The following is a 25,414-nucleotide window of genomic DNA, read 5'->3' on the forward strand; positions in this document are numbered from 1 at the left end:
GGTTCCAACAACAAGGATGAAGCATTAGAAGATTGCAGAATGTGATGCCCTTGACCCAGATTCCAGAAGATGGAATTTTCAGAAAATGTTTTCTTCCCCACTAGTTGGTGAACTACTAAACCTGAATCGCCAACTATCACGTCTTCATGTCCCCCCAATGACTTGAACTTGTGGAGCAAGGTCCCTGAGATCTCCTCTTTCCTTCCACAGGGCAAGCAGGAGGACTTCAAGACGACAGTTCTGGAGGGTATGGAGACTGCCAAGCATCAGGTGAGGGTGGCGTTTGATGCTTGCCACTTAGTAGGAAGAGCCCCCAAATCAGGAATTGATGCTTGCAAGTGTGTGTGGATGTGGGTGGCCAGGTCTTAGCATGAGGTGCAGGAGAAATGCCTTTGCCCGTTGAAAAAGGGATGGATAACTTTGTGCCACAGCTGGAGAACATTATGGGAAATTTTAAAAATACTCTGACATTCTTTAGGCAGATTTCACAGCCCTCCACACTTCCCTGTGTTTGGTGGAAATCAGAGTACTCTCCCGTTTTTACAAGCTGAAAAGGCAACTAGCTCCCTTTTTTCAGAGCTATAGGGCCTTTTACATAGTATGGTATAATCCTGTATATGATTCCAACCAGTGATGTCAAGAGGAATGCCCTCCTTTCTTGTCAGTCGCTGTTCCTTTTAATAGAATTAGGCTGCAATCCTGTATATAGTCTGGGGGTAAGCCCTGTTGAACACACAGAAACCTTGGAGTAAATATGCATAGGATTATGCTGTAAATCATATATAAAATCCCCAGGGCTTATCAACTATTTTAGGTTGGTTTCTATTTGACAGCTTCATTAAGAATGTTGTCAAAATGGTCAGTTCCCCTCAAATAGCCAATTGATGCATGCGGGCTAGAATTTAAGTGTGCGAGAAGCCAGAATTTCTAAGGCTCTTTCTCTTTCTTGAAGCAAGTTCCAAAGGGTTGGCTCTGGATACATTTCAAATTATGAAGCTGGTGCTGATAAGACAGGCTTTCCCCAAATACTATGGATTTAGGGTGCAGAATTTTCCATTGAGCTATATGCATCTTGTATTTAATTTCTGGAGCCTCACCTATTTGGGTGAGTGGGTAGATTGGATGTAAGTCAAAATGTAAATGGTTAGAAATTCATCCTAAAATCTCTGAGAAGATTTCTTTGAAATGTTTTGTGAGAATTTTAGATACTTCTTGGAGGGCCTGTAGTATTAGTTTCTGAAACTGTAGGTGGGCAGAACTGTTAAGTGCTGCTTTGCCATAATTCTGATGAGATTTGGTGAAGCTGAAAAGACCTTAAAGGCTAATTACTAAGCATTTGTATCCAAATAGTTCAGGTTTTATTTTAAGACCTCAAGAATGTGTTATTTGTTTTTGTGCTGGAATTATTTTGAGCTTCTAGTGGCATTTGCCTTCTTAAATCAATTGCACTGAATTTGTGCTTTTTCTTTGTTAATTTGTTTTCTGCTCTTCCGCCAAAGATGTTGGAGCAATATATGTTGGTTTTGCCGAGTACTAGCCAGAGCCATTGCGTGGCTTCAGAAGTGGAACTCTGTCTTCATGCTATTTTCTAGGCAATTTCTGGGAAGGCATGAGTTCCATTAATCAAGTAATCAGTCAGTTTATTGATCCAGTCTACAGACCTCTTACAACAATAGATATGGGAGAATAAAATACAAAGCCATTGCTTGATTTACAAAAGTAAAATTCCAAATTTGTACAATAAAAAAGAAACAAACAAGCAGAAAAAACAGTCAAGTTCGATAATGTTTTAGACTGTATCCTCATTGCTCTCAGCAAATATTTAGCTACAATTTCTGTAACAGACTCTTTTGTATCAGAAAGAAGAAAAAGAACATCGTATTCAGATGATCCTTCAGGATACAAAGGATTCTAAGAAATGAATGGGTTAATTAACTCATTGCAGAGATCTTGGTAAAAATTACAGAAAAGAAAAACATGGCTTCCTGTTTTGATTTCTTCTGAGCCACAAGGGCATAGTCTGTTGGAATAAAGTATTACCTACATCTCCCATCCAAGAGGGCTATCACATTAAAGTGTGCAAGAGTAAATGCATCTCCTATACTTTGAGATGCTTCATATTTGCAAGTATTTGGCTTGCGAATTAGCAGCAGCTAGATGAATGTCAAGTGCCAAAGGAGAGCAGGGCTTACTTGCTGCTGCAAGTGAATCTTGATAATCTATATCTTTAACACGCTGGATCTAGCTTTATCAACATCTGGCCTTATCAGGGCCATATGAGAAAAGCAGCGATGGAGAAAACCTTAAGGTTATATATACATTAATCAAGCCAAATAGACATCTTGATTTAAACTGTGAGACGGCATCAACCCCCAATCATTGCATTAGAAGTAGATTCATGTAATTGCCGAAGATCAGCGTAGCAGGTTCCGACTCTTAAGCTTTAAACCTTTCCCTCCAGGGATCAACCGGTATACTTTGGACCCTTGGGGCCTTACTAGTGTGCTCTTCTTCTTATTTGCCTGTTTGGTTGAAAATCAGAGGGAATGCTGCTAGGCTATTTATTTGTATTTGGCTTAATTACACTTGGGACAGCTCTTGACTTTGCTATAGGAACTGCTATTCTAAATAAATAAGTTGAAATATTTAGTAGTACTATCTGTTCTCAGAGTTTATTTAGCTTGCTCCCCTTCTTACTTTAGTAGGAAGACATTCTCAGTTGAAATATGAAATCATATTCGCCTGTATAAAAATACATGTTGTGTGCTACTGATTATATCCTACACACTTCCACTTGATTTCCAAGTCAGTTTCATAGTGTACAGTGGCTTCATAAACAATATCATACAGGTTTGTCTAGTGTCTTAACGTAAGGACTTACAATCTATGAGTGATCAAGAATGAGTGAGCACCCTAGTTAATGCTGTTTGATCACCCTTGCTTTGCTCTTCCAGCCAGTGGAAGTGGCTAAACAATCCAGGATCCTCCGTCTGTTGTTTGTTTAGTGTTAGGTCTGAATTGCAATCTCTGGCTTGTTGCTCTCCTAACCAACTCTGGCTTATGATGAATCTGGCTTGTTAGGAGAGGAAGAAGTGAGAGATCCTGGTTCAGACATAATGCTAAACAAACCACAAATGAAGGGTTCCTGGTTTGTTTAGCCACTCTGACTGGCAGGAGGAACAAAGCCAGTGGGAGGGATCGAGCAGCATGCACCAGCACGCTTGTTCATTCATGATAAGCCTGAATTCTTCCTTATGTACCCAAGAGTAGTGCAGAGGTAACCACATTTAAGTAAATAACGCAAATTTGTGTAATGCTTATTTTGCATGTTTCTGTTTGTGCCATGCCATTTTAGGCTTATATCTGAGGTTAGAAGGGCTAGAGATCTAATTATTTAAAATATGAGGATCTCAAGGTGTTGAATGCTGTGCCAGAGACCAAATTCCAGCACATCCACTCTGTGATTGCAGATGCACAGAACTCCTGCATCCCTACCTGTATTACTAAATACTGTTTCTTAAGACATAACTATACATAGCTTATTTGCAGCTGAAGGAGCTTTGTGCAGACATTTTTAATAGAGGAGTTATTTCTAGGAAAACAGGATGCTGGACTAATCTGATGCAGCAGGGCTGTTAATTAACTTTATAGACTGCACTGTCTTATCTGGGCCAGACTTCACAGTTCATTTTTTAAAATTCAAGTGTGCTCTTGGGAGTTTGACATCTTGTGAATATTTATTTAGTGAATTTATAAATCACACTTCACTACAGAAACACTGGTGGTGGTTTAGGGGTCCATAGATTCACTTGACAGGGACAATTGCCCCATCCCATGAACACCTAGCATAAAGATGTTCCCTGAGTACCCTGTAAATGTCAGAGAAATGGAGTGGGGGATGGGGGGAATTTTCACTTCATGTTGCATCTTTGCAGAAAGCAGAAGCTACAAGGGCAAAAACCCAGCAGGAAGTGAGACAAGAGCCTGTTTCTTGCCCAGTGTATCTGTGCAGCAAGCACAGATACTGAAGACAAGTGGTATGGGGGAAGGGAAGGGGTTGGTGACCATAAACAATGGCTGGTACTAAGCCAAGCATACATTTGTGGAAATCTGAACATGTGTGATAGTATAATGTTGGAACACAGCCTGTGGTCTTGCTGATCATAGATCTCCTCTCTGAGGAGGACATATATATTACAACTCTGACTTCATTTTTGCACACTGTGTGGCTTCCACCATATATTTAGTTGTGGAAAGTACTCTAACACAAGGAACTGTCCTGAGTCTTAAATGAGTTAGAGCCTAATCCTGTAGCTGCTTACTTGTACTTCAGCCAGACCTACTCCCACTGGGAGATTCTTGCCACTTCAGAATATAGAGAGAATTGCATATTTGCATGCTCCTTCACAGGGAGGGGATTTGTAGGGGTCCTCTCTGCACATAAAAAACAGCATAGAGGGAAAGCTAGATTAGGATCCTTTCTCAAATGCTATCTTTCCATGGGCAGGTAGTTTCTGATCATTTGGAGTATCCAAACATAAAATCCTCCATCTCCTTTCTGAAGTGTAAGAGTCCCAGAAGGGCTGTAATTTAAGATATATTTGCATATGTACTTGACTCTGAGCCAAAGCTAAGACGGCTTTATATTAATGTTGGAAATCTGGACAGAGGCTTCTAGCTATTCATCAGCTTGTGCTTGGTGGTCATGTTTTTGTGCCTCAGTTTCTGAAATCCTCTTGGGAAGTTCCCAGCAGCATACTTGTGCTTTTACCAAGAAGTTGTAAAGAGCATGGAAAGTCTGATTTTTCATTTAGCACATTAAGGGCTTAACTAGACCTTGCTAGAATCTCTTTGGCAGTGTCCTGCGTAAATACATAATCTTGGTTAGATTGGGGAAGGTATGCGTTTACAAAGATGAATCTTGAATTCTTGTATGAGTGCTGCTGTGCAGAATCCCAAGGATGAATTAGGCATTCTTGAAAATACACAATTAGCATTTTTCTACCCTGGGGCACTATCTTGTATAACATTCCAGATGTCTGTGAGAATATGAGACTGCTCACCTTCTCTCCAGGTACTTCACCAGCACAAGCTGTAGGTACTTCACCAGCACAAGCCAACAGAAAGGTGAAAGGAAGGGGAAGGTAATAGTCTGTATGGGGAACCTGTGACCTTTCACCAGGGACAAAGTCCCCCAAATGCCCCATTCTTCTAGAAACAGCATTAAGGAAAAGGCTCTCAGTGCACAGTTGTGAAATCAGCAACCAATTAACCAAACATCTGAACCCTATTTGCTGACTGGAAAATTCCTAAATCTTAATGGCCATGACAAACCTGCAGCAGTTGCAGTACTAATAGTCACAAAGCTTTAAAAGCCTCTCCTGCTCCTGGCAATGTGACTGACTAGTCTACATGGGGTCAGAGGCCTGTCTAGAGGAAAATGTATAAAAAGGAGGACATGGGGGTGAAAATTGCCTCTGTTGCTCCTCTCACTCTATCAGCAGCCGCCCCAGGAGTGTGTAGGATACTCAGAAGCCTCTGAGATCAGAGACCTCCATCTAATGAGGGTGCAACCCATAGGACTGCACCCTTAGTTTGTCCTTGGAGTCTTTTTTGCATTGTCATGGGACCAAAATGCTCTGAAACGCGTTTTCATTTGTCTTACATGAGTCTTAGAGCATGCCCTATCCCCTTATCATTTAAAATGGCACCGTTGCACTTCCAGCAGACATTCATCAGTGTTTTTGTAGCTACATACCTGCTGCCATCTTTTGGGATTGTTCTTCACTGATACAAGCTAGTACCTTTTACACAAGGCTTGTTCATTACTCCATAGATCTTGCTATATCCACCTTGCTGCTGACTCTGTATGTCAAGACATAGGAAGTTATTTGTGGGCAGTTCAGTGACATCAGTGTTTGATCCAGAGGACCTTCCTTTAATGTCTCCTTATCATAACATTTTCAAATAATGGCCACTGTGCCAAGAAAAGGAAAGCATTACCTTACTTATCTGTAGCATTTGTAGCTCTGGTCTCTCTTGATCTGCATTTGTTCCATGTCCATTACAGGTACTGGTGTCTTGATAGATAGCAGCCTGAAATTACAAAAATTTCCTGTCTGAAGCCAGTGGGCCATAGGTTTTTAGGTCAAACTTATGCTTTGTAATGTTCATATTTACTATCTATTTTTCACTATAAAGCTATTAGTCCTCAAGTAGGCTGTTTGGCACATTAAGTGCTAGCCCTCTAGGTTGGGGTGAGATTTACTGAGTATATGTAGGGCTTTGGAAGATTGGTTGGTGTTCACAGCTGCCATCTCTGTACCTCAGGTAATGTGGATGAAATGTTAAGTTAAAATTGGAAATGACCTTGTTTTTCAGAAGCCTGCTAAAGTTAAATTTAGCTTTAATGGCTTAACATGTGTTAGAAGATGCACAATTTATTTCACTGAAGATGCACGTTTCAGTTTTATAAGCCCATACTGTGATTCTAATACTGTTAGTAAAAGGACTCTGTTCCTGAAAATACTTATGCAAACATTAGATGCATGTTTACTCAGGCTGCAATCCTAAACACACTTACTGGGGAGTAAGCCACATTGATGACACAGAACTGAGTAAACATTCATAGGATTGCACTGTCAGTTTGATTTAAGCATTCCCATTGGTTTCAGTGGTCTTTGGAGCAGATCTACATGTAGCTGCTTCAATGCATCTTCAGGCACTTGTGTAAATATTACTAGGATTTGGCGTTAAGTTCCCAGGTCTGCATAGATTGAACCATTGGTGCAGAGACCAATGACTTAAATGTATTTTCTGGCCTTTTAGTTCCTTACAGCAAGGGTGGGCAGACTTCACCCTTGCAGGGTCTACTTTATTTTTCTTGAACACTGAGATCCACCAGCCAGGGGCTGGTGCAAAATAGTGGCATTAGCAGGCATACACTAAGAATTAAGGAGGAGGATGCCTCTTAGTGCATGCTCAGCACAGTAATTTGTTATTGGTACCAGATCCAACTTTCACTCAAAAATCCACTCCTAGTTTTCCCCTTATGGCTTTTTTTCAGCAACCTTATTTAGGAGGGAGGACACTTTTTAGTTGGTGCTATTGTTAAACAACTGGGAGTCAAAAACTTTCTGATCCAGTGCAGATCATCGAAAGATCTACTGGTAAATCCTGATCTAGCTTCTGCCCACCTCTGCTTTATGGGACAGAGTTGTTTTGAAACTGTGGTTTCTAAAGCTGGCGTATTGACACTAGCCATAGTTAGTATTAACCATGATTCCTGGTTTAGATGACATGGGAAGGCGTGCTTAACTAAATGCAGAAGGAAAAACTTCCTAATTCCTCTACTGATTTGTGTGGGAGGAAGAGAGGGGAGGGGGAGCATGCAAGCCTGTGGTTTGTTGTGTCTCTTTCATGCTCAATACGTCCCGTTAAACTATGGTTTATCATGATGTATGCCTATCGCCATTAAGGCTGCAGTCTTACAGTCACTTACCTGGAGTAAGTCCCATTGAACTCAGTGGGGTTTACTTTTGAATAAGGCTGCAATCCTAAACACTTTATTAAGGAATAAGTTTCCTTGAGATCAGATGCTTACTTCTGAGTAAAGGTACTTAGGATTGCACTGTAAAGGTACAGTAGGATTTGGTAGAACTGTCACCTGATTAAATGGCTACTTTATGTAATTAATCAGATTAATTTTATTGATCAATTAAATCTTCAAACATTTGCATATGACTAAAACAATAGTTTTAAAGAAAAAAGTATACTTCATTTTTGGTGGATGTATCTATATAGGAAGTGCAGTCTTAAGAGGCATTCCTCCTCTGAGAAAGGGGAAATACATCTAAGCTGGCATCTGCTGTCATTTTTGTAGAGTACTTTCTATTAAAAATAATTTTTAAAAGATGTTGCCCAATTAATTGGCTATTTCACTTTAATCTATTATTTTTTTCATCAGTTACTCAATCTAACAGATTAATTAAACACTGAAGCCCTTTACTAGTAATTAAACATTGCAGCCCTCTGGTAAAGACAATCCTTTTGCTTCAGTGTAAAGTAGCCATAAAACGCCAGGGTATGAAAATGCTAGTACAGCATTGCAATATTAAACAACTTTCATGCTCAGATAAATAGCCACAAAACTGCACTGAGAACTGTTGTGATGAGGGGAAGGCTCTGCAAAATTAAAAATAGAAAACATTTCCAATAACCTTGTGTAACAAAAGTGCTTTGGCATTCCTGATTGTAGAACTGGTGCTGGCTGCAAAACCTTTCGGATTCTAGGTTAAATGGTTAAAATAATATCCCTTGATGTGACAGCCTTCATTCCTCAGTCTTCATGATCCCAAGGCCTAATCCCCTTTTACTCTATCCAGTCTATAGGCTCCCTATTTCTGCAGATGTACCAGACAGCTTACCTTCTGCTGGGGTCTGTGATTACATCCTGAGTCCTGATCTCAGTGGATTAGCCAGGATTAAAGGTGGCTCCTGGGTAACAACATCCTTGCATTCCAGGTTCTTTTACATACTTGTCACATGCGTGTTCTTTCATTGTAGGTGTGGAGGGTGCAGCTTTCCAGAGCAGACTTCCACATGATCGGATGACGTCACAAGAAGCAGCTTGTTTTCCAGATATTATAAGTGGGCCACAACAGACTCAGAAGGTGTTTCTTTACATCAGAAATCGGACGGTATGTTAATCACTTGAGGGACAATGCAATTATCTCTTGTCTCAAAGAACTTCCCAGTTGCATGTCTCCAGATGTGCAGTCTTTATTTTTGTGTTTGGAATCTGGTTGGCTTGCCCTACTGCAGAGCTCTTGTGTGTGTATCTAGAAATGTATATGGCTGTTCAGCCCCAAACCCAGCTGTCTAATGTTGATTCTGGTGGCACATCCTGATAAATTTTTATTTTATGAAGAACAGCTTTATAGTCTTCTGTGTTATTTGCATTTTAGTTGCTTGACTACTCTGAAGTTACCTTCTGGGGATCACTGGGGAAGATCACTGGGCAAGAGTGTTGGACTAGGAGCTGGGAGATCCGGGTTCTAGTCCCCACTCGGCCATGGAAGCTCACTGGGTGACTTTGGGCCAGTCACAGACTCTCAGCCCAACTCACCTCACAGGGTTGTTGTTGTGAGGATAAAATGGAGAGGAGGAGGATGATAATGTAAGCTGCCTTGGGTTCCTTGCAAGAGGAAAAAAGGCGGGGTATAAATGCAAGCAAGCAAGCAATAAGAAAGAAAGAAAGAAAGAAAGAAAGAAAGAAAGAAAGAAAGAGAAAGTCAGTCAGTCAGTCAGTCTTTCCACATATATTAAGAAGGTTACCCATAAAATAAAGGGTAAGCAGCTAACTGCCAGGCTTTAGAATGCTTAAGTAACATGCTCAACTTTACAAAGCATATATGTGGCAGATCCAAAAATCTGTTCCTGTTAATCACTTTCAGTGATCTCTCTTTCTCCCAACATGACTGAGATGACTCACCATGTTTCATTCAGTTTGGGCAGCATTTTGAAATGATAGACTAGTAACCACATTATGTCAACTGAAGATGTTTGAGGTTGGAGTTTCATGATTATGTGGTGGTTATGCAAACAAAGCATCAAAATCAACTTACCAAATGTTACCTTCTGTAACTGGAAAATAATATTTTTAATATAAAGGTGCAAGTAGGCTTAATAAGTGGATTAATAGTGGATTATGTTTGGGTGGTTGGGATGCAGGGCTCGAGGGAGGAGGTATTCCTAGTCAGTATGCTGTTGCAGCCTCCAGTCGCAATTGCTGGAGGCTGCACAGCCCCTTCCTATACAGAAGTCTTAAATAGTTTAAAGTGATGACAGGTCTCAGTCACCCTTCTGTTTCCAAAGTGCTGCAGCTGGGAGAGCCCCCTCCTCTTATTGGACACTCTGAGCTTCCGCTTTACCACCTGGGCTTGTGACCTGTATGCTTTCCCATTTCTTGCTCTTTCCAAACTTGGTTCTCCTCTCAGTTTCGGGTATGGGTGCCAAGTAATGTACTGTGTAACATGTTTTTTTTCCAGTCAGTTGCTTTGAGGAGGAGGGGGCAGGGTTGCCGAAACATTGCATTTATGTATTTCATCTGGCAGGCTCTACATACAGATGGCTCCTCACAATATGGAGCTTTCTTAATTTAATGCTTGTGCCTGTAAAATAGCAATGGAAAATCTGTAGGTTTTTTTTAAAAAAAATGCTCTCTAGTAAGATCAGCTCAATTACAGCATTTACAACAATTTTGTGTGTTTGTATCCTTTAAATACAGTTGCAACTTTGGTTGGATAACCCAAAGATCCAGTTGACATTTGAAGCAACGCTACAGCAGTTGGAAGCACCCTATAATAGTGAGTTGCCATTCTTATCTTACATGCAATTGTGATCTCTTTGTGACTTTGACTGGTGAAGGTAGAATAAAGGAAACAATCCAAATCATTCAATAGCAGAACATTTGAAGTAGTAAATCTGAAGAGCTGCCACAAATTGGCACTTACACATTCAAGCCTCTACTTAGTTCTCCCCTTACAATTTTGTTTCTTACCTCCAACGGTGTTGACCTTCGTGCTTAGAGCTGTCACCTTCATGTATACTGGGACATTTCTCTTCTTGTCTCTTATGTCAAAAGCAGTGCATAGTCTGTGCTTTGCAAAACAAGAATCAAAATTCTGTGCCAAGGCAAATTAAATTCCGTACAGTTTATGCAAATTAAACAAAATTGTTTATATTTACATTGTTTGTTCTGCTTCTGCTAGCCATGGGAATAGGCAAAGGGTTATGTAGAGTATTGATGCCCAAGATCCCCTGATTACTGGGAGTCTTGTTTGGGGGCCCTTCTAGCTTCTGAGATTTCACCATATTACCAACACAGTTTCAAAACAGTGCTTCTCAGCCTTTCTCTCGGTATGTGTGTTGCAGTCACACATATGGCTGCTGATGCTACAGATTCCCTCCCCAATTGCCTGGTCTGTCACTTGTAATATCTTTAATGTGCTTTCAACTGAAAGCCTAGTTCTTTTGGAAACGTTCTTTAACTTTTCTCCACCTCTTTTAGAGAATACAGTTATATTAAAATACTGGTTCTACACTGTTAGTGAAAAACAGTATGGGCTCTTGGCCTTGGTTATATAGGCTTCTGTTTTTCCTCTATCTCCTTTCCCCTGGTTGCCTCTGTTAATTTAACTTTATGTTGTGAACCCTTGGTAAAGGGCTATGAGCTCCATTCTGTGCCTTAGGCCCCCCCTTAAGGCCACATGCCCCTGATGGTTTGCCTAGATATAAATAATAAACAAAAATAATAGAATCATAGACTAGTAGGGTTGGAAGGGGCCTATAAGACCATCGAGTCCAACCCCCTGCTCAGTGCAAGAATCAAAGTCAAAGTATCCCTGACAGATGGCTGTCCAGCTTCATCTTGAACGCCTCCAGCGTGGGAGAGCCTACTACCTCCCTAGGTAACTGGTTCCATTGTCGTATTGCTCTAACAGGAAGTTTTTCCTGATGTTCAGCCAGAATCTGGCTTCCTGTAACTTGAGGCCACTATTCCGTGTCCTTCACTCTGGGATGATCGAGAAGATCGATTCTTGGTGCCAAATCAGTGCTAAATCCATGCAGTCAGTGCCAAGAAGTATTGATATATATGTAGTGGGCACAATTAATACTGATTCTATCTGGGCTACATTAAATCTGTACACTGCATGTCTCCCTTTCCCTGGATAGATTAGGAACTGGAGAAGAGAGCAATGCTCAGAGTTAAAAGCTTCTTGTGACTTTGAAAATTGGAGTATTTCTGGACAAAGGGCTTCCCAGCTTTGTGTTGAAGCAAGGAGGTGTTCTCTGGAAGAGCCTTGTCTATGTACATGTAATTCCGGTTCCATGGACCTCTCCCCTCACTCTCATTGAACAATGTATTGGCTATTAATGGGAGCAAACTGGAGATACGGACTGGAGCAAAAGTATATTGCTTTTCAGTAATGAGGTTTTTCCCACTGCAATTAATGTGTATTGAAATTTGATTTCATAGGTGATACTGTGCTAGTTCACCGAGTACACAGTTATCTGGAACGGCATGGCTTAATCAATTTTGGCATCTACAAAAGAGTGAAGCCCCTACCAAGTAAGTAGTTCAATTTCAAGACTTTTTCTTTGAGTCAAAATGTGTAGCCTGACTTATCTTTAGAATCAAGGTTTGAGACTTTAGTTCAGTTGTTATAGATGGTAGGATAGTTGCTTTTGTATACCTCTTCACTTTCAGACTTGATTTGTCGTATGGTGCTGTCCTTCTGAGGTACAGACTTCACTGATGTGGTTTATGCCATGTGTAAATTGCAGTTGAAAGCTGAAGGCTCTTTCTCTTGCACCCCAGCCTGTCTGGCTTACCTCCTATGTTGCAGCCCTTCCCTTTTGAGCTGTTTGAAGAACTTTACGTAGGAGGGCTAAAGGGTGGCAGGTTGGAGACCAGATTGAGCCTTTGAGCTGCTGGTTCTGACCCCAGTCCTCCTTTTCCAACAGAAAAACTCAAGGCAGCTAACAAAAGAAATATAAAATCTGAATGGGTCACAGCAGTGCAATGAAAGGTCCCTCCCTCTCTTCCCCTGCAGAATGGTTGGCCACTGATGGAGTCAGAGAAGGGAAGGGCTGGGTAGTAGTTGGGCCAAGCAGGCCAATGTCTTCTTTCTGTTCTTCTGCTAAGCTACAGAGTGTCTGGCTGCCAGTAAAGGGGCTGCCAATGATACTGTGTGCTCGTAGAGATTTGATCTGGCCTGACTGTATGCCTATTAAGCATCTTACTTTGTTCAGAAGGTCACTATTTCTGGAAATCTGCCCCCTTTGGAAGGATTTTCTTCCAGAATTCCAAGTTTGATCCAGAGCATCTTTCCTGGTTACAGATTTCCTGCTATCTTCTGATGCTCTTGAACAACTTAGCTCAGGATTTTTTTCAGGCAGGTTGCCTTTTGTTCAAAATATACCGCCTATATTTTGCTTTCCTTTCTAGTAATATGAAGTGTTAAGGAAATTTTGTAAACTAAAAATATATTAGCAACTCAGAGAGAGAGAGAGCGCGCGCGTGCGAGTGCACACACAGTGAACATAGCTCACAATTGCTCATTTTGTCAGAACCCAGATTATGTTAAGCAGTTCACTAACAACACACCACTGTTCATCATGCATTTATGTTTTTAGCTAAGAAGACTGGCAAGGTGATCATTATTGGTTCTGGGGTGTCTGGCTTGGCAGCAGCTCGCCAACTACAGAGCTTTGGGATGGATGTCACACTCTTAGAAGCAAGGGTAAGTGCCTGTGGCAGTACCTCTCAACCTTGGAATTAAGCCCAGAGGTTACTGGCCCATGCTCACACATACCTGTATTAGTCATTTGTAGCCCATTGACAACCAGTTCATGTGATAGCACCACACACCAAAGCATATAAAAAAACTGCGTTTAAGGATGATATTCTGTATAGTAGTTTTGCAAAATTGAAAGCCCCAAGGATGTGGGGATGGCCTTTCTCTTAGGGGAACTTAGAGTATGGACTCTTCTCACTGGGTGCATCAGGCCCCCTGGAGGATGATTTTTCATTGCCAGGTAAACAACTGGCTTTTAAAGAAAGCTTTAAAGACAGTTTTTTTCATACAGGCCGGTCTGTGCTGTTTTTTAAATGGCTGCATAGCATTTTAATCAGGCTGTTACTTAGTGGCTGTTTTGGCACTATTTTTTATTTTATTATCTGGCTGTTTTGGTAGTGTGTTGTAGATGGCTTACTGTGTTTATCTTAGCATGTATGTGTGTGTGTTTGATACTCTCTTAATTTGTTTTGTAAACCATTTAGGGGGCTGTGCATACAACAAAATGCAAATAACAAATAATTAAATAAGCATATCAAAGATTTGTTTCTTTCTGCCTTGTTTACGCTCTTCATTTCCCCGCCTGCATTGCCACAAGGTTTGATTACAGTGACAAATTACAATGAATTCAGAAAGAGATGAGAAATGTAGAATTCAGGCAAGGTATAACAGTGTGTTTAAAAAAAGAAAGATGTCTTCTGGATCCTTGGCCTTTTCTTACTATTGAATGGGCTTTCACATTTTAAGATGTACAACTGCAGCGTTATGTGTACATCTTCAAGTGTAGCTTGTATAATAGGGATGTGAGTGTTAAGGAATTGGAATTGATTGTGGTCATTGCAGAAGATAAGAATTTGCCACTGTAAAAAATGAAGTGGCCCATATAAACATTTATTTAAATACATTTAGAAGCATTACTGTGAAATTTTGATCAACATTGTGGTCTTGCTGTTCTTAATTTGAGCCATTGGGTTCTCTGCCTGACACCCTGGAGGACTGTTGTGGATGATGGGAGTTATTGCCCAGTACATCTGGAGGGCACCAGGTTGGGGAAGGCTGTGTTAGTTGAACATTCCTATGGGTAGCCAGACTGAAAGCTACTTTCTCTACTGTATTTTAGAGGATTTACTAACATTAGTGTATAGTGTTATTGAATGCCTTGAACCTTTAAATCTAATCCATTACATATATATATATATATATATATTTTTTTTTTTTTTTTTTTTACAGGATCGTGTAGGGGGCCGAGTTGCCACTTTTCGCAAAGGAAACTATGTTGCAGACCTAGGAGCCATGGTAGTAACAGGACTAGGTGAGGCTTAACTTAAAAACAAGCCTGAATTCAAACACTGCTTATTACTAAGTAGCCTTGCGCAAATTACAACCCCTTGGTGTCTGTTTTAGCAATAGCGGTACTCAGCTGAACTTCTTCAGAGGGATTTTTTTCTTTTTCTTTCTTCTGCGTCTTGTCCTTCTAGGTATGAGTTGAGACCCAAGTTCCTTTTGTCACTGTTCTTTGCAATGGTAGACCTTCCAAGTAAGAAAAGGTCATGACAGGCGAGTCTTACACTTTTATGCCCAGTAATCTCAGTCAAATCGATCACATGTTAGTTCATCCTTCCCTAACCTGGTGCCCTCCAAATGTGTTGAACTACAGCTCTCACCATCCCCAGCCCACCTGGCTAGGGCTGATGGGAGTTACAGCCCAGTACATCTGGAGAGCACCAGGTAGGGGAAGGTTGTGTTAGTTGAACATTCCTGTGGGCGGCCAATCTCAAAGCTGCTTTCTCTGTGGTTGAAGATGCAGCTTTGAAACTGAGACCTGGTGCCAAACAGAGGGAGAAATCTCAGCCTGAAACTGTAGGAGAAAATGCATGTTTAGTGATGAGTACAACATGCTTCTCCTTCCTTGCCACCATCCTTAAATGATTCCAGCCACTTCTGGATTGCCTCTGTTGATATTATCAAGGCAGTGAAATACTGGGAGGTTCTTAAAATTTTGGTTATCTATGTGAACATTGAGGTGATTGATTTTAGTTATTTTTAAAATTTCTAAAACTGCCCCTTGTCCAAGCATTCCAGGGCATGAGAAACCCTGGAAATGAGAATTCCAGAGATTCCAGGGTGATGTACAAGACATAAAAACATATAATGATGAATGAAAAGGTAAAGGTGTCCCCAACCAGTCATGTCCGACTCTAGGGTGCGGTGCTCATCCCCGTTTCTAAGCCGAAGAGCCAGCGCTGTCCGAAGACGCTTCCGTAGTCATGTGGCCGGCATGACTGAACACCGAGCTGCACGGAACGCTGCTACCTTTCCCGCCAAGGCGGTACCTATTTATCTACTTGCAATTTCTTGCTTTCGAACTGCTAGGTTGGCAGAAGCTGGGACTGAAGACGGGAGCTCACTCCGTCACGCAGCACTCGGGTCTCAAACTGCTGACCTGCCGACCTTCCAGTCTGCAGTTTAGCGTCTTAACCACTAAGCCACCGCGGCCCCCTTATAATGATGAATACAGTGCTATAAAAAATAGCAAAACCAACCTTCATACAGACAGTAAAACTGAGAGGCTACAAACCAGAAAGAAAAGCAACAACACTAAAGCAAGGACAGGCAGTATATCAAGTTAAAATGACTGGACAAATAAAAATGTCTTGACCTGGCTCCAAGACCACTGTAATGTCACCACCAGTCAAACTTCCCTAGGGAGGGCATTTTAACTTCGGGGCACCAGCACAGAAAAGGCTGTCTCCTCTGTAACAAAGTTTGAGTCATTCGTTTTTCTTCTGGAATAGTAATCAGTGTCAAAACCTGCTTCTGCCTGCAGGTATAGCACTCTATTGAAAAGGCACCTGCTTTTTAGAAGCAACTTATGGAAACCTAGAATAGGAGGGCTGTAGGTGACCAGAATGTCATGAGACTAGTTACACACTGAGGTAGGATCTTTAATACCAACATCCCCAACAGGCTGAACCATGTATTCAAGTTTAGGGTGGTCTACATATCATTTTACCTCTGTGGCAAGGCAGTTAAACCATTAAATTCTGAGTGGGCAAACAGAATTCACTAAGTTCTGAAAGGAAAGCCTCTCATGCTAGTTTAAATTGATATAGCTTAAATGACTTAAAAAAATTAGTTTAGACAAATTCACCAGAGGATATGTCTGTCAACTGCTACTAGCCATGGCAGCTAACTGAAGCCTCCATGCTTGTGGGTTTCCTTGAAAGCATTTGACTGTCCACTGTGAGAAAAAGGATGCCGGTCTAGGTGGACCCTCAGTCTGATCCAGCAGAGTTACTCTCATGTTCTTAGTTCATAGAGTTGGAAGGTGCCATTTAGGCCATCAAGTCCAACCCCCTGCTCAGATCAAGAATCCAGTTTAAAGCATCCCTGACAGATGGCTGTCCAGTCTCTGCTAGAATACCTCCACTGACAGAAAGCCCACCACCTCTCTAAGGACTTGGTTCCACTGTCTGACTGCTGTGACCATTACAAAGTTTTTCCTGGTGTTCAAATGAAATCTGCCTTCCTGTAAATTAAGCCTGTTACTTCGTGTCTGACAATCTTGGATCATAGAGAACAGGTTATGGCCTTCTTCTGTGCAGCACCCCTTTAGGTATCATAGAATCATAGAATAGTAGGGTTGGAAGGGGCCTACAAGGCCAACGAGTCCAACCCCCTGCTCAATGCAGGAATCCAAGTCAGAGCATCCCTAAATACTTGAAAAGTGCTACCATATCCCCCTTCAGTCTTCTATTCTCAAGGCTAAACATACCCAGTCCATTCTGTCTACATTGTAGGACTTAAGTTTTAGTCCCCTGATCACCTTTGTTGCCCTTCTGTGAACTTGTCCTGATTTAATCTGAATCCTTCTTGAAATGTGGTGTCCAGAACTGGACACAGTATTCGAGGGGAGGTCATGCCATTAAATAGTGGATCAGTCTTAATCCATTCTCTCTTTGAGTCAAGAAAAGAAGTGAAACCTAAGAGAAAGAGGAGCCCTTCCCGCTCTCAGTAGGCCACTACTGAGATCCCCCACCAGATTCAAGCGATACAATATTTGCCATGTTTTATCTAGCTCTTTTTTCAAAGGTGAAGTGCTTTGCTCCTGTAACTGTACTACAAGATACTTCCAGATTTTGACCCTTTCATTTGTTAGACTACGTTCTTCTCTGTACAAACCCTTTTGCAGGAGGAAACCCCATGGCTGTGGTGAGCAAGCAAGTAAACATGGAACTGGCCAAAATAAAACAAAAATGTCCACTTTATGAAGCCAACGGCCAAGCAGTAAGTCCGATGATTCTTGGAAACCTTCTATGGATGGAATAGTTTGGAGCCAAACGACTTCTGCTGTCATATGTTAGAAGATTTTCCTGTTGTTTAACCAAACTCCTCCTCCCTACAACTTAACGCCCTATTACTACTTTGCATATGGGGAATAAGTATTCCCCCCCCCCCCCGCTTTATTATCGTTTTGCCTAGATCAGGGATGGGGAACACAGAGTCCTCTTGATGTTGTTTAACTGCATCTCCCATCATGCCTCCACCATTGGCTTTCCTAGCTAGGGCTGATGGGAGTTGCAGTTCAGCCACATCTGGAGGGCCAGATATTCCCCATTCCTGACCTAGATGTTCCTGGCTCCCAGAAGAAATGGTTTTTAGGACTCATTCTCATGTGAACAAAAAAAGCCGAGATTCCACATTTCCACTGTTTGACTGTGTCCACTGTGTAACATTGGAAGAGTACTTGCGTATCCCAAAAATTCAGTAAAACTCTGCTATGTGGCACAAAAATGGGGTATAAAAAACAAAGCATTCATGATGCAGGATCTCCACTTTCTTCGCCCTCCCCCACACATACACTTCCAAGCAGCAGTGGGGGAGCTCTGGGTTTTGTTACGTTTTAAGCAAAGATGCTTAGGGAGGGGGTGGGTTAACCCTTTTGCCTCATGCTGCTCCCCTGATTTAACATCGATCCCACACCTCATGCTGGTATTGCCCTACCAGGAAAATATACAGCTACCTGTGTTGTACCTGTCCTTTTTCTGCTGCAAATCTAATAGCTTCAGGATGGCAATTTGGAGTGGAGATCTGGTGCAGGGGGAATGGGTTTTAAAAGAAAAGGCTGTCTTCCCAGTACTTCTGCTCCAGTAGAAATTGGAGCACCATGGAACTGCCTTAAAGTGGTGAGGGGAGGAAGTAAATGTGCCCTCTCTGGGTCACTCAACCAGTCAACAAGCTATTCCCCCCCCCCCCCAACACACACACACATCTTTTCCACATATTTTCAGTTATTGCTCAGAAGGTACAATCAGTCTGTTCTGGAAACATAGGAGCCCATTTTTTCTGGAATGCGTGAAGTAGCCCCATAACTTTCTCAGATTCCTTTCCTGCTTGCATTCCTGAAATGTGGTAACCTAATTCTAAGCAGCAAGCTAAGCAGCCAGTACTGAGTCTACCAGAATGTTACATTGTGAGTCTTAGATATGATGGTACCATTTATGCTATGTAAAAAGAGCCAGTAGTATGTAATGGATGGCATGCTGGAATTGGATGGGTCAAAAGGTCCTGGGTTCAAATTATTACAAAGCCATGAAGCTAACACCATGGCCTTGGGCAAGTCATTATCTCTCCTCTTAGCTCAGAAGGTATTTATGAAGATAAAATAGGACAACTCCATGGCTGGGATCCAGCACTCCTCTCTATCTCCCTCCGCCCCCAATACATGAGCAGAAAATACTTCCCCAATGTGAAGACCATTCTTGAGCGTTCATTGCTGTATATCACATTCTTAACTTCAAGCATAATTCTTGCAGGTTCCAAAGGAGAAAGATGAAATGGTAGAGCAAGAGTTTAATCGTTTGCTAGAAGCCACCTCGTATCTCAGCCACCAGCTGGACTTCAATGTCCTCAATAACAAGCCTGTCTCTCTGGGTCAGGCTCTGGAAGTTGTCATACAGTAAGTGGGATTGCATAGCATTGATAACTTGGAAAACATCGTCCTCGGTGGTGGAGAAAGTGAAACTATTTACATTCCCTGCGATGCATGGTGTGATTTTCTGTTCAGTTCAGTGTTCATGATTTGTATGCAGGCATCTTTCTGCCCATGCGAGTTCCCACTGTGCCTTGTAATCATATTAGTCCCTTTAGAATGAAAATGTTCTGTTAAACCTTCAAGGGATTTTAATAGGCTGAATACACAAAGTATTCTTGATGGCTTAGAATCATATACCACTTTTATATGAAGGGCAAATAAAACCACAGGTGAAATTCATGTACATGTAATATGAACATGAGCCCTCTTCTGCTGTTACGGGCCATCCAATTACAGTTGCATGGACCAGGATAGCGGGGCTGCACCTGCTGGTCCCACCCCTGCCATTGCATTGCTCATGGCCCGGCCCCGCCCCACCGCTCTCCACACATGCACATTGGGTCTGAAGCTGGGAGCCTGCTGTACATGCCTAGGCACCCCAGGTGATTCCACACCCTGATCATGAAGGGTTCCAAATCACGCAGGGAGCCTAGGTGTGTATAGGAGGTTCCCCGCTTCAGCCCCTCAAGCCCAACATGTGGATGGTGGCAGAGACAGGCCAGCTATTTCCTCTTCCTCATGTGCTTATAATGGTGTGAGGGACAAAATGACTAGGTAGGGCTTAAATTGGTTAAAGTTCTAGTTGAATTTCTAGTTTAGTTTCTTTTGTATTTGTCACATTTGAAGGTCTGGGGAATAATTTTAAAAGCTGGTTTTGCATGTGGAAAGAATATAAGTGTGGAGTTGGGATGACAAGTTGTCATATTCAAGCATGTCACTCTGGCAAGCACAGCTACCATTCCTTTTTCAGAGATGCCCTGATCTTTGTTCTTCCTTTCCTGTCAGGGCTAGTGAGAGAATTGGTCCCTCTTTTGGCTTAAAGTACTCAGTTCTGCTTATCCTCCAAGGTGTTTAAAGAAGACTGAAGTGGGAGAGGGGGTGGGCAACTTGACAATTAAGGGAACACATTTTGTCTCCTGCATCATCGGTTGTCAACCTATATTTTCTAAAGCTGTTTTCCCACACTTCTTCAAACCAGGAAGACAGAAGCCTGGATTGAGTTCAGTGTGATTGACACAGGTGTAAAGTATTTTTCCTTTTCACTGAAATGTGTCTTGCAGTATATTAACTGTCAGCTCTTTCTTCCTTTCCATGGGCCATCAAAGGAATCTTGTATAAGTTCAAACTAAACTTTTAGATACGTACATATTTTTATTATACCTTTATCCAAGGGATAAAGGGCCCTGCCAGTGTGTGTGTCTTGCAGCTTTCCCCTTACTGCTAAGCATGTGTTGCGCAAGTTTTCAAAATGTTTGCCAAACCTTTCTGCAATCTCAGCCACCTGATCTGCATCATGTGGACCTTACTTGACCAAAGCATTAATTTACATGCTTCCTTCACATTTATAAGGACAATAGCTCTGTTCTCTTCTTAAGACTTTGAGAACTGATGGTCCTGGCTGCTGATGGAAGGCAGTTTTACATGTGTCCTGTGCAACTGCTTGAGGCAACTGCTTGAACTGTGATCTAAGGGAGCAATATGGCCTAGATGCTGCTGCAGCCTAAAATCCTCAGTCTGTCTGTTTGTCTGTCTGTCTGTCTGTCTGTCTGTCTGTCTGTCTGTCTACCTCTGCTCTTTATCAGCTTCTTCTGTTTCACCATCTGGCATTCTTTCACCTTCACAAGACCAGATTACCAAGCATTTTGCGCACACTGGACATAATTTGCTTTAGCGGGTTGTATGGTGTTGTTTTAGCAAATTGTGTAGTAGTCCCATATTTAGATTTCTGGTTGTTCTTCCTTCTGAGAAGAATCAGTGTGAAGATTAAAGCAGAAATGACACCACCTGGTCATCCTCACTTAAGAGTGGCACAGTTTGAGGTGGTTTCTCATATTGTGATGGCTTCTCTCTCTCTTTCCCTTACTTAGACTACAGGAGAAGCATGTGAAAGATGAACAGATTGAACACTGGAAGAAGATAGTGAAAACTCAAGAAGAACTTAAAGATCTCCTTAATAAGGTCAGATGTTCAGCCAGCTTGAGACACGTACTGCTCTTTTCCTTCCAGTTGAAACTTGCATTAATCCATGGAATAGGCAGAGGTTTCCTACTCCACCAGTATTCAGGAACCACTGCAGTGGATTATAAGCGAACTTCTTCGTTGTGGCCTCTGTGCGGTCCTACATTTGAGAGTGCAGTAGGCCATTGCCACAGAATCCTCTGGAGTTCTGAAGGGGTCGGGATGAGGGAGTATGAAGTGTTTTTTCTCTCTTCTTCTGCTAATGGTTTTTCCTTCTCTTCCCCACCTTCTCTATATAGATGGTGAATTTAAAAGAAAAAATAAAGGAGCTCCACCAGCAATACAAGGAGGCATCCGAAGTCAAACCACCTCGAGACATTACTTCAGAATTCCTTGTGAAGAGCAAGCATAGAGATCTTACTGCTCTCTGCAAGGTATGGAGCAACATGAAAATGGCTTTGCTTTCTGAATGTGTGTTTTTATTTTAAGGAAAACCCCTTCAATAGCTGCATGTCACAGCTCAAATATTTAGCTCTGCTGCATCTGACCTGAGAATTTGGCAATCTGTTTTTGGATTGATGCATAAAGAAATAATGATTTAGAAGTCTGTGCAGTCAATGTGGAAACCTCTATTATAGCAGTAGGGAGACTATCTCCTTACTCTTCATAAGAGATTTCTTCAGCATTGTCTTCCAGTGTGTCCTGCATATTTATGCACTTGTGTAATCCTCTTATTAGGAATATGATGAATTGGCAGAAACACAAGCAAAGCTGGAAGAGAAGCTTCAGGAACTAGAAGCCAATCCTCCAAGGTAAAAGTGTAAACCTGCCTATGTGAGTGGCTGGATGTTAGTATGGATGGTTTTGTGCTCTTAAATGTCCCTTCTTTGGGCTTGTCAAATAGATGTGGTGGAATACTTAGGGCAAAGAATAATCCAGTGGTTCTTAAACTGTGGTCTGCGGACTACCAGCGGGTTGCAACTTGTCCCCCAAGTTGCACATTCTGAAGAGTTGGAGGTTTCTTTGACGCTTCCACCACATGTTGAAGAGGGAATTTGCTTTGCAGTTTAAACATTACAATTTAAACCAAAAAGTGGTTTGCCTCTCATACAGTGGAAACCTCAAAGAAACTTCTGGCTCTGTGCAGTTTTGTATCCCTTGTGCATATACTGCTTGGTTTTGTTGCAACGGTAGATGACAAATGCAGCAATTGAGGTCTGATTCCTATGCTTTTCAAGCATCATCCTTCACAGTAGGCCATAAGGGAAAGAAATGTCTTCAATACAGCATTGTTGAAATGAAGCTGCAAGTAAGTAATGGATTGTAAAGCAACCCCCCCACCCCCTACCCCTTCACAACAGGCGAAACCACAATAGGCCACCACGGCACATTAAATTGGAAAGCCGGAAGTAGATGTTGCCAGTACCTTTGCTCAGATTAAGCAGAGAATAACAGAAGTTAATAAGCGTCCCTTAAAATTCTGAAAATGTGAAAGGAAGAGGTGGAACTCTGGGAAAAGCAGCGTGGGGAAGATTTGGGTTGGGTGCAATTGGGGTAACATGGAACCTTTGGGACTGGGTGGTAAAGGAAAAGAGGAGGCCATAGAGTGCCGAGTTGTACATAGGGAGAAGAGGACTCTTGGGCAGCAGTGTAAGGGACTGAGTTAGGTCCATATTTCTCCTTGTTTTCTTTCTGTAGCCTGTGTTTAATGTAAGTAGTGATTCTTCAGGACAGGAAGGAGTCTCTTCCTGTTTATACACCTACCCTGAGCACATGGCATAATATGCGCTGTAATCAAAATTTTAAAAGCAGAGTACTATTAAATGATAAAATCTAGCTAAGAGTGGCTTTCTCACATTTATTCATTTAATCTCTGCCCTAAAGGTTCTGAATGACTTACACAATCATTTATAATTGCTCATGTTCTTGCTGGGAGGGAGCGTGTGACCTTCCAACAGCCTTTCTTCCTCTGGCCAGTAACTGAAGCCCTAGCGTGAAGGAGTTTTTATATATTTTGGCAAAATGTTGAACAGCACTTAGAAACCAAGTTGTACTGCAGGCCAACGAATGAACTAATGTCAAAAATGAATGTAAGAGTGGCAAGGGCATAAGCTGTGTAATTTTGTTGAAAGAAAGAGTTGCAGGCCAACTGATGGTGGGGAGCATCCACTCTTAGCATCCCCTAACCGTCAGTCTCTCTCCCTCTCTCTTAAAATTTTATAGTGATGTTTATTTATCATCAAGAGACAGACAGATTCTTGACTGGCATTTTGCAAATCTTGAGTTTGCAAACGCCACACCGCTCTCTACTCTGTCGCTGAAACACTGGGACCAGGTAACTATGCAGTTTTTCTCCAGGCTGAAGTTTAAATAGGTCTATTTCAGAATAAGTCTGAATGTATCAGTATGCAATTGATGGTAGAGTAGAGCATCCTTTGGTCAAGGCTGTATATGTTCTTCCTTCAACAAAAATTATAATTCTGCACCGGGGCTCACACAAATTCTATACCCTAAAGAAGCCTGATTGTTGTATTTTTCATAATTCTGCTTCTGCTAGTCATGGGAAGAGGCAAAGAACCACTTAAGGCACAGAGGTTCCACCCTTTGATCATTGAAAATATTTCTCAATTGCTCCCCCCAACACACAGATGCACACCCCCCAATTTCTGTGCTTTTGAGATAGGTTTGCAGGATATGCAGCACCCTCATAATGTTTCTAAAATGTAACTTGGAGGCACAGACATATAAGATTGAAGCAGTGCTCCAGAATTCACCACCTGCACTTTTGTTGGTATCTGTTGCAATGTTACAGACCTTAGAAGACTAGATGCCACTTAAATTTACTGCTTCAGCAGTTGTCCTTTGGGCTGGATGGGGTGTTACCTGAATTAGCTCTCCTATGTACACATGGTGTGGAATGAGGGAACTCCTTCCCTCCCTGTCCACCTGGCACACTTCTAGCACCACCAGATGCCCATGCATGGTGTCACATTCTTAAAATCATGCGTACATAAAATTCAATGCACATGGGCCTAAATTGTGCAGTTGATATTCCAGATAAAATTGAGAGCCAGCGTGGTGTAGTGGCTAGAGTGTTGGACTGGGAGCTGGGAGATCCGGGCTCTAGTCCCCACTCGGCCATGGAAGCTGACTGGGTGACTTTGGGCCAGTCACGGACTCTCAGCCCAACCTACCTCACAGGGTGGTTGTTGAGAGGATAAATTGGAGAGGAGGAGGAGGAGGTTAATGTAAGCCATCTTGGGTACCTTGCAAGAGGAAAAAAGGCAGGATATAAATGAAATAAATAAATAAATAAATAAAATAAAGGAATTGACCACACAATCTGGGCCTCATGTTCATTGGATTTTACATGTGGTATGTCTTTAAGAGTATTGCTCTCATGTGTCGGCTTTCCGAGGTGGGACAAGGACATTGGGCAGGCAGGAAGAAAAGGCATGCTCTTGCTTGCTTTCTCTCCCACCCACCCCCATGTATGTGAGAGCAGATCTGGGTAAGGGAATCATAGCCCTCTTGTCTCAGAGCATTCAGAGTGTGGTAGCGTGAGATATTGCAAGCAGTTCCAGAGAGCTCTTTTCATCTGTTGCTGCAGGTAAGTCATACAGATGAATGATTTTAACAACACACCTAGAGACTTTATAGGACTGTAAAATCCTGTTCCTGCTGATCACACTCATATAAGCAGTAGCCTTTTGTCATTACCCTCCGTGGGGATTTGTCACCACATAGTAAACATGGCACAATATGAGGGGAATTCACTGGGACCGGTTGTCTTACAAATGCACTGATGGGACTGCTGAATCTCCTTCCCACCCCTCCATTTTAGGATGATGACTTTGAATTCACAGGCAGTCATCTGACTGTGAGAAATGGCTATTCCTGTGTGCCTGTTGCTCTGGCTGAAGGATTAGACATTAAACTAAACACAGCCGTTCGACAGGTTCGCTACACTGCTTCAGGTGAGCAAAACTTGTAGACCTCT

At 42.0% G+C, this 25,414-nt stretch overlaps 1 protein-coding gene across 3 annotated transcripts in view; it reads left to right on the top strand.

Moving 5' to 3' along the window:
- Window positions 1-25,414, top strand: part of KDM1A (lysine demethylase 1A) — a 52,935-nt gene that overhangs the window by 19,988 nt on the left and 7,533 nt on the right. For all 3 annotated transcript variants that reach the window (XR_014785128.1, XM_084815511.1, XM_084815512.1), the window contains exons 3-15: window positions 211-270; window positions 8,566-8,699; window positions 10,289-10,367; window positions 12,041-12,133; window positions 13,201-13,307; window positions 14,592-14,673; window positions 17,554-17,648; window positions 19,178-19,320; window positions 21,324-21,414; window positions 21,714-21,848; window positions 22,153-22,226; window positions 23,638-23,749; window positions 25,259-25,391. Coding sequence is in view for 2 of the 3 variants with exons in the window: in XM_084815511.1 (XP_084671637.1) it covers window positions 211-270; window positions 8,566-8,699; window positions 10,289-10,367; window positions 12,041-12,133; window positions 13,201-13,307; window positions 14,592-14,673; window positions 17,554-17,648; window positions 19,178-19,320; window positions 21,324-21,414; window positions 21,714-21,848; window positions 22,153-22,226; window positions 23,638-23,749; window positions 25,259-25,391 (1,338 nt within the window). In the remaining variant the exon portion in view is untranslated. The remainder of the gene's footprint in view (window positions 1-210; window positions 271-8,565; window positions 8,700-10,288; window positions 10,368-12,040; window positions 12,134-13,200; window positions 13,308-14,591; window positions 14,674-17,553; window positions 17,649-19,177; window positions 19,321-21,323; window positions 21,415-21,713; window positions 21,849-22,152; window positions 22,227-23,637; window positions 23,750-25,258; window positions 25,392-25,414) is intronic.

The sequence above is a fragment of the Heloderma suspectum genome, chromosome 10 (assembly GCF_057233095.1).
Source record: "Heloderma suspectum isolate Gila_16-S chromosome 10, 16-S_ref, whole genome shotgun sequence".
In the NCBI taxonomy this organism is placed as follows: Eukaryota; Metazoa; Chordata; class Lepidosauria; order Squamata; family Helodermatidae; genus Heloderma; species Heloderma suspectum.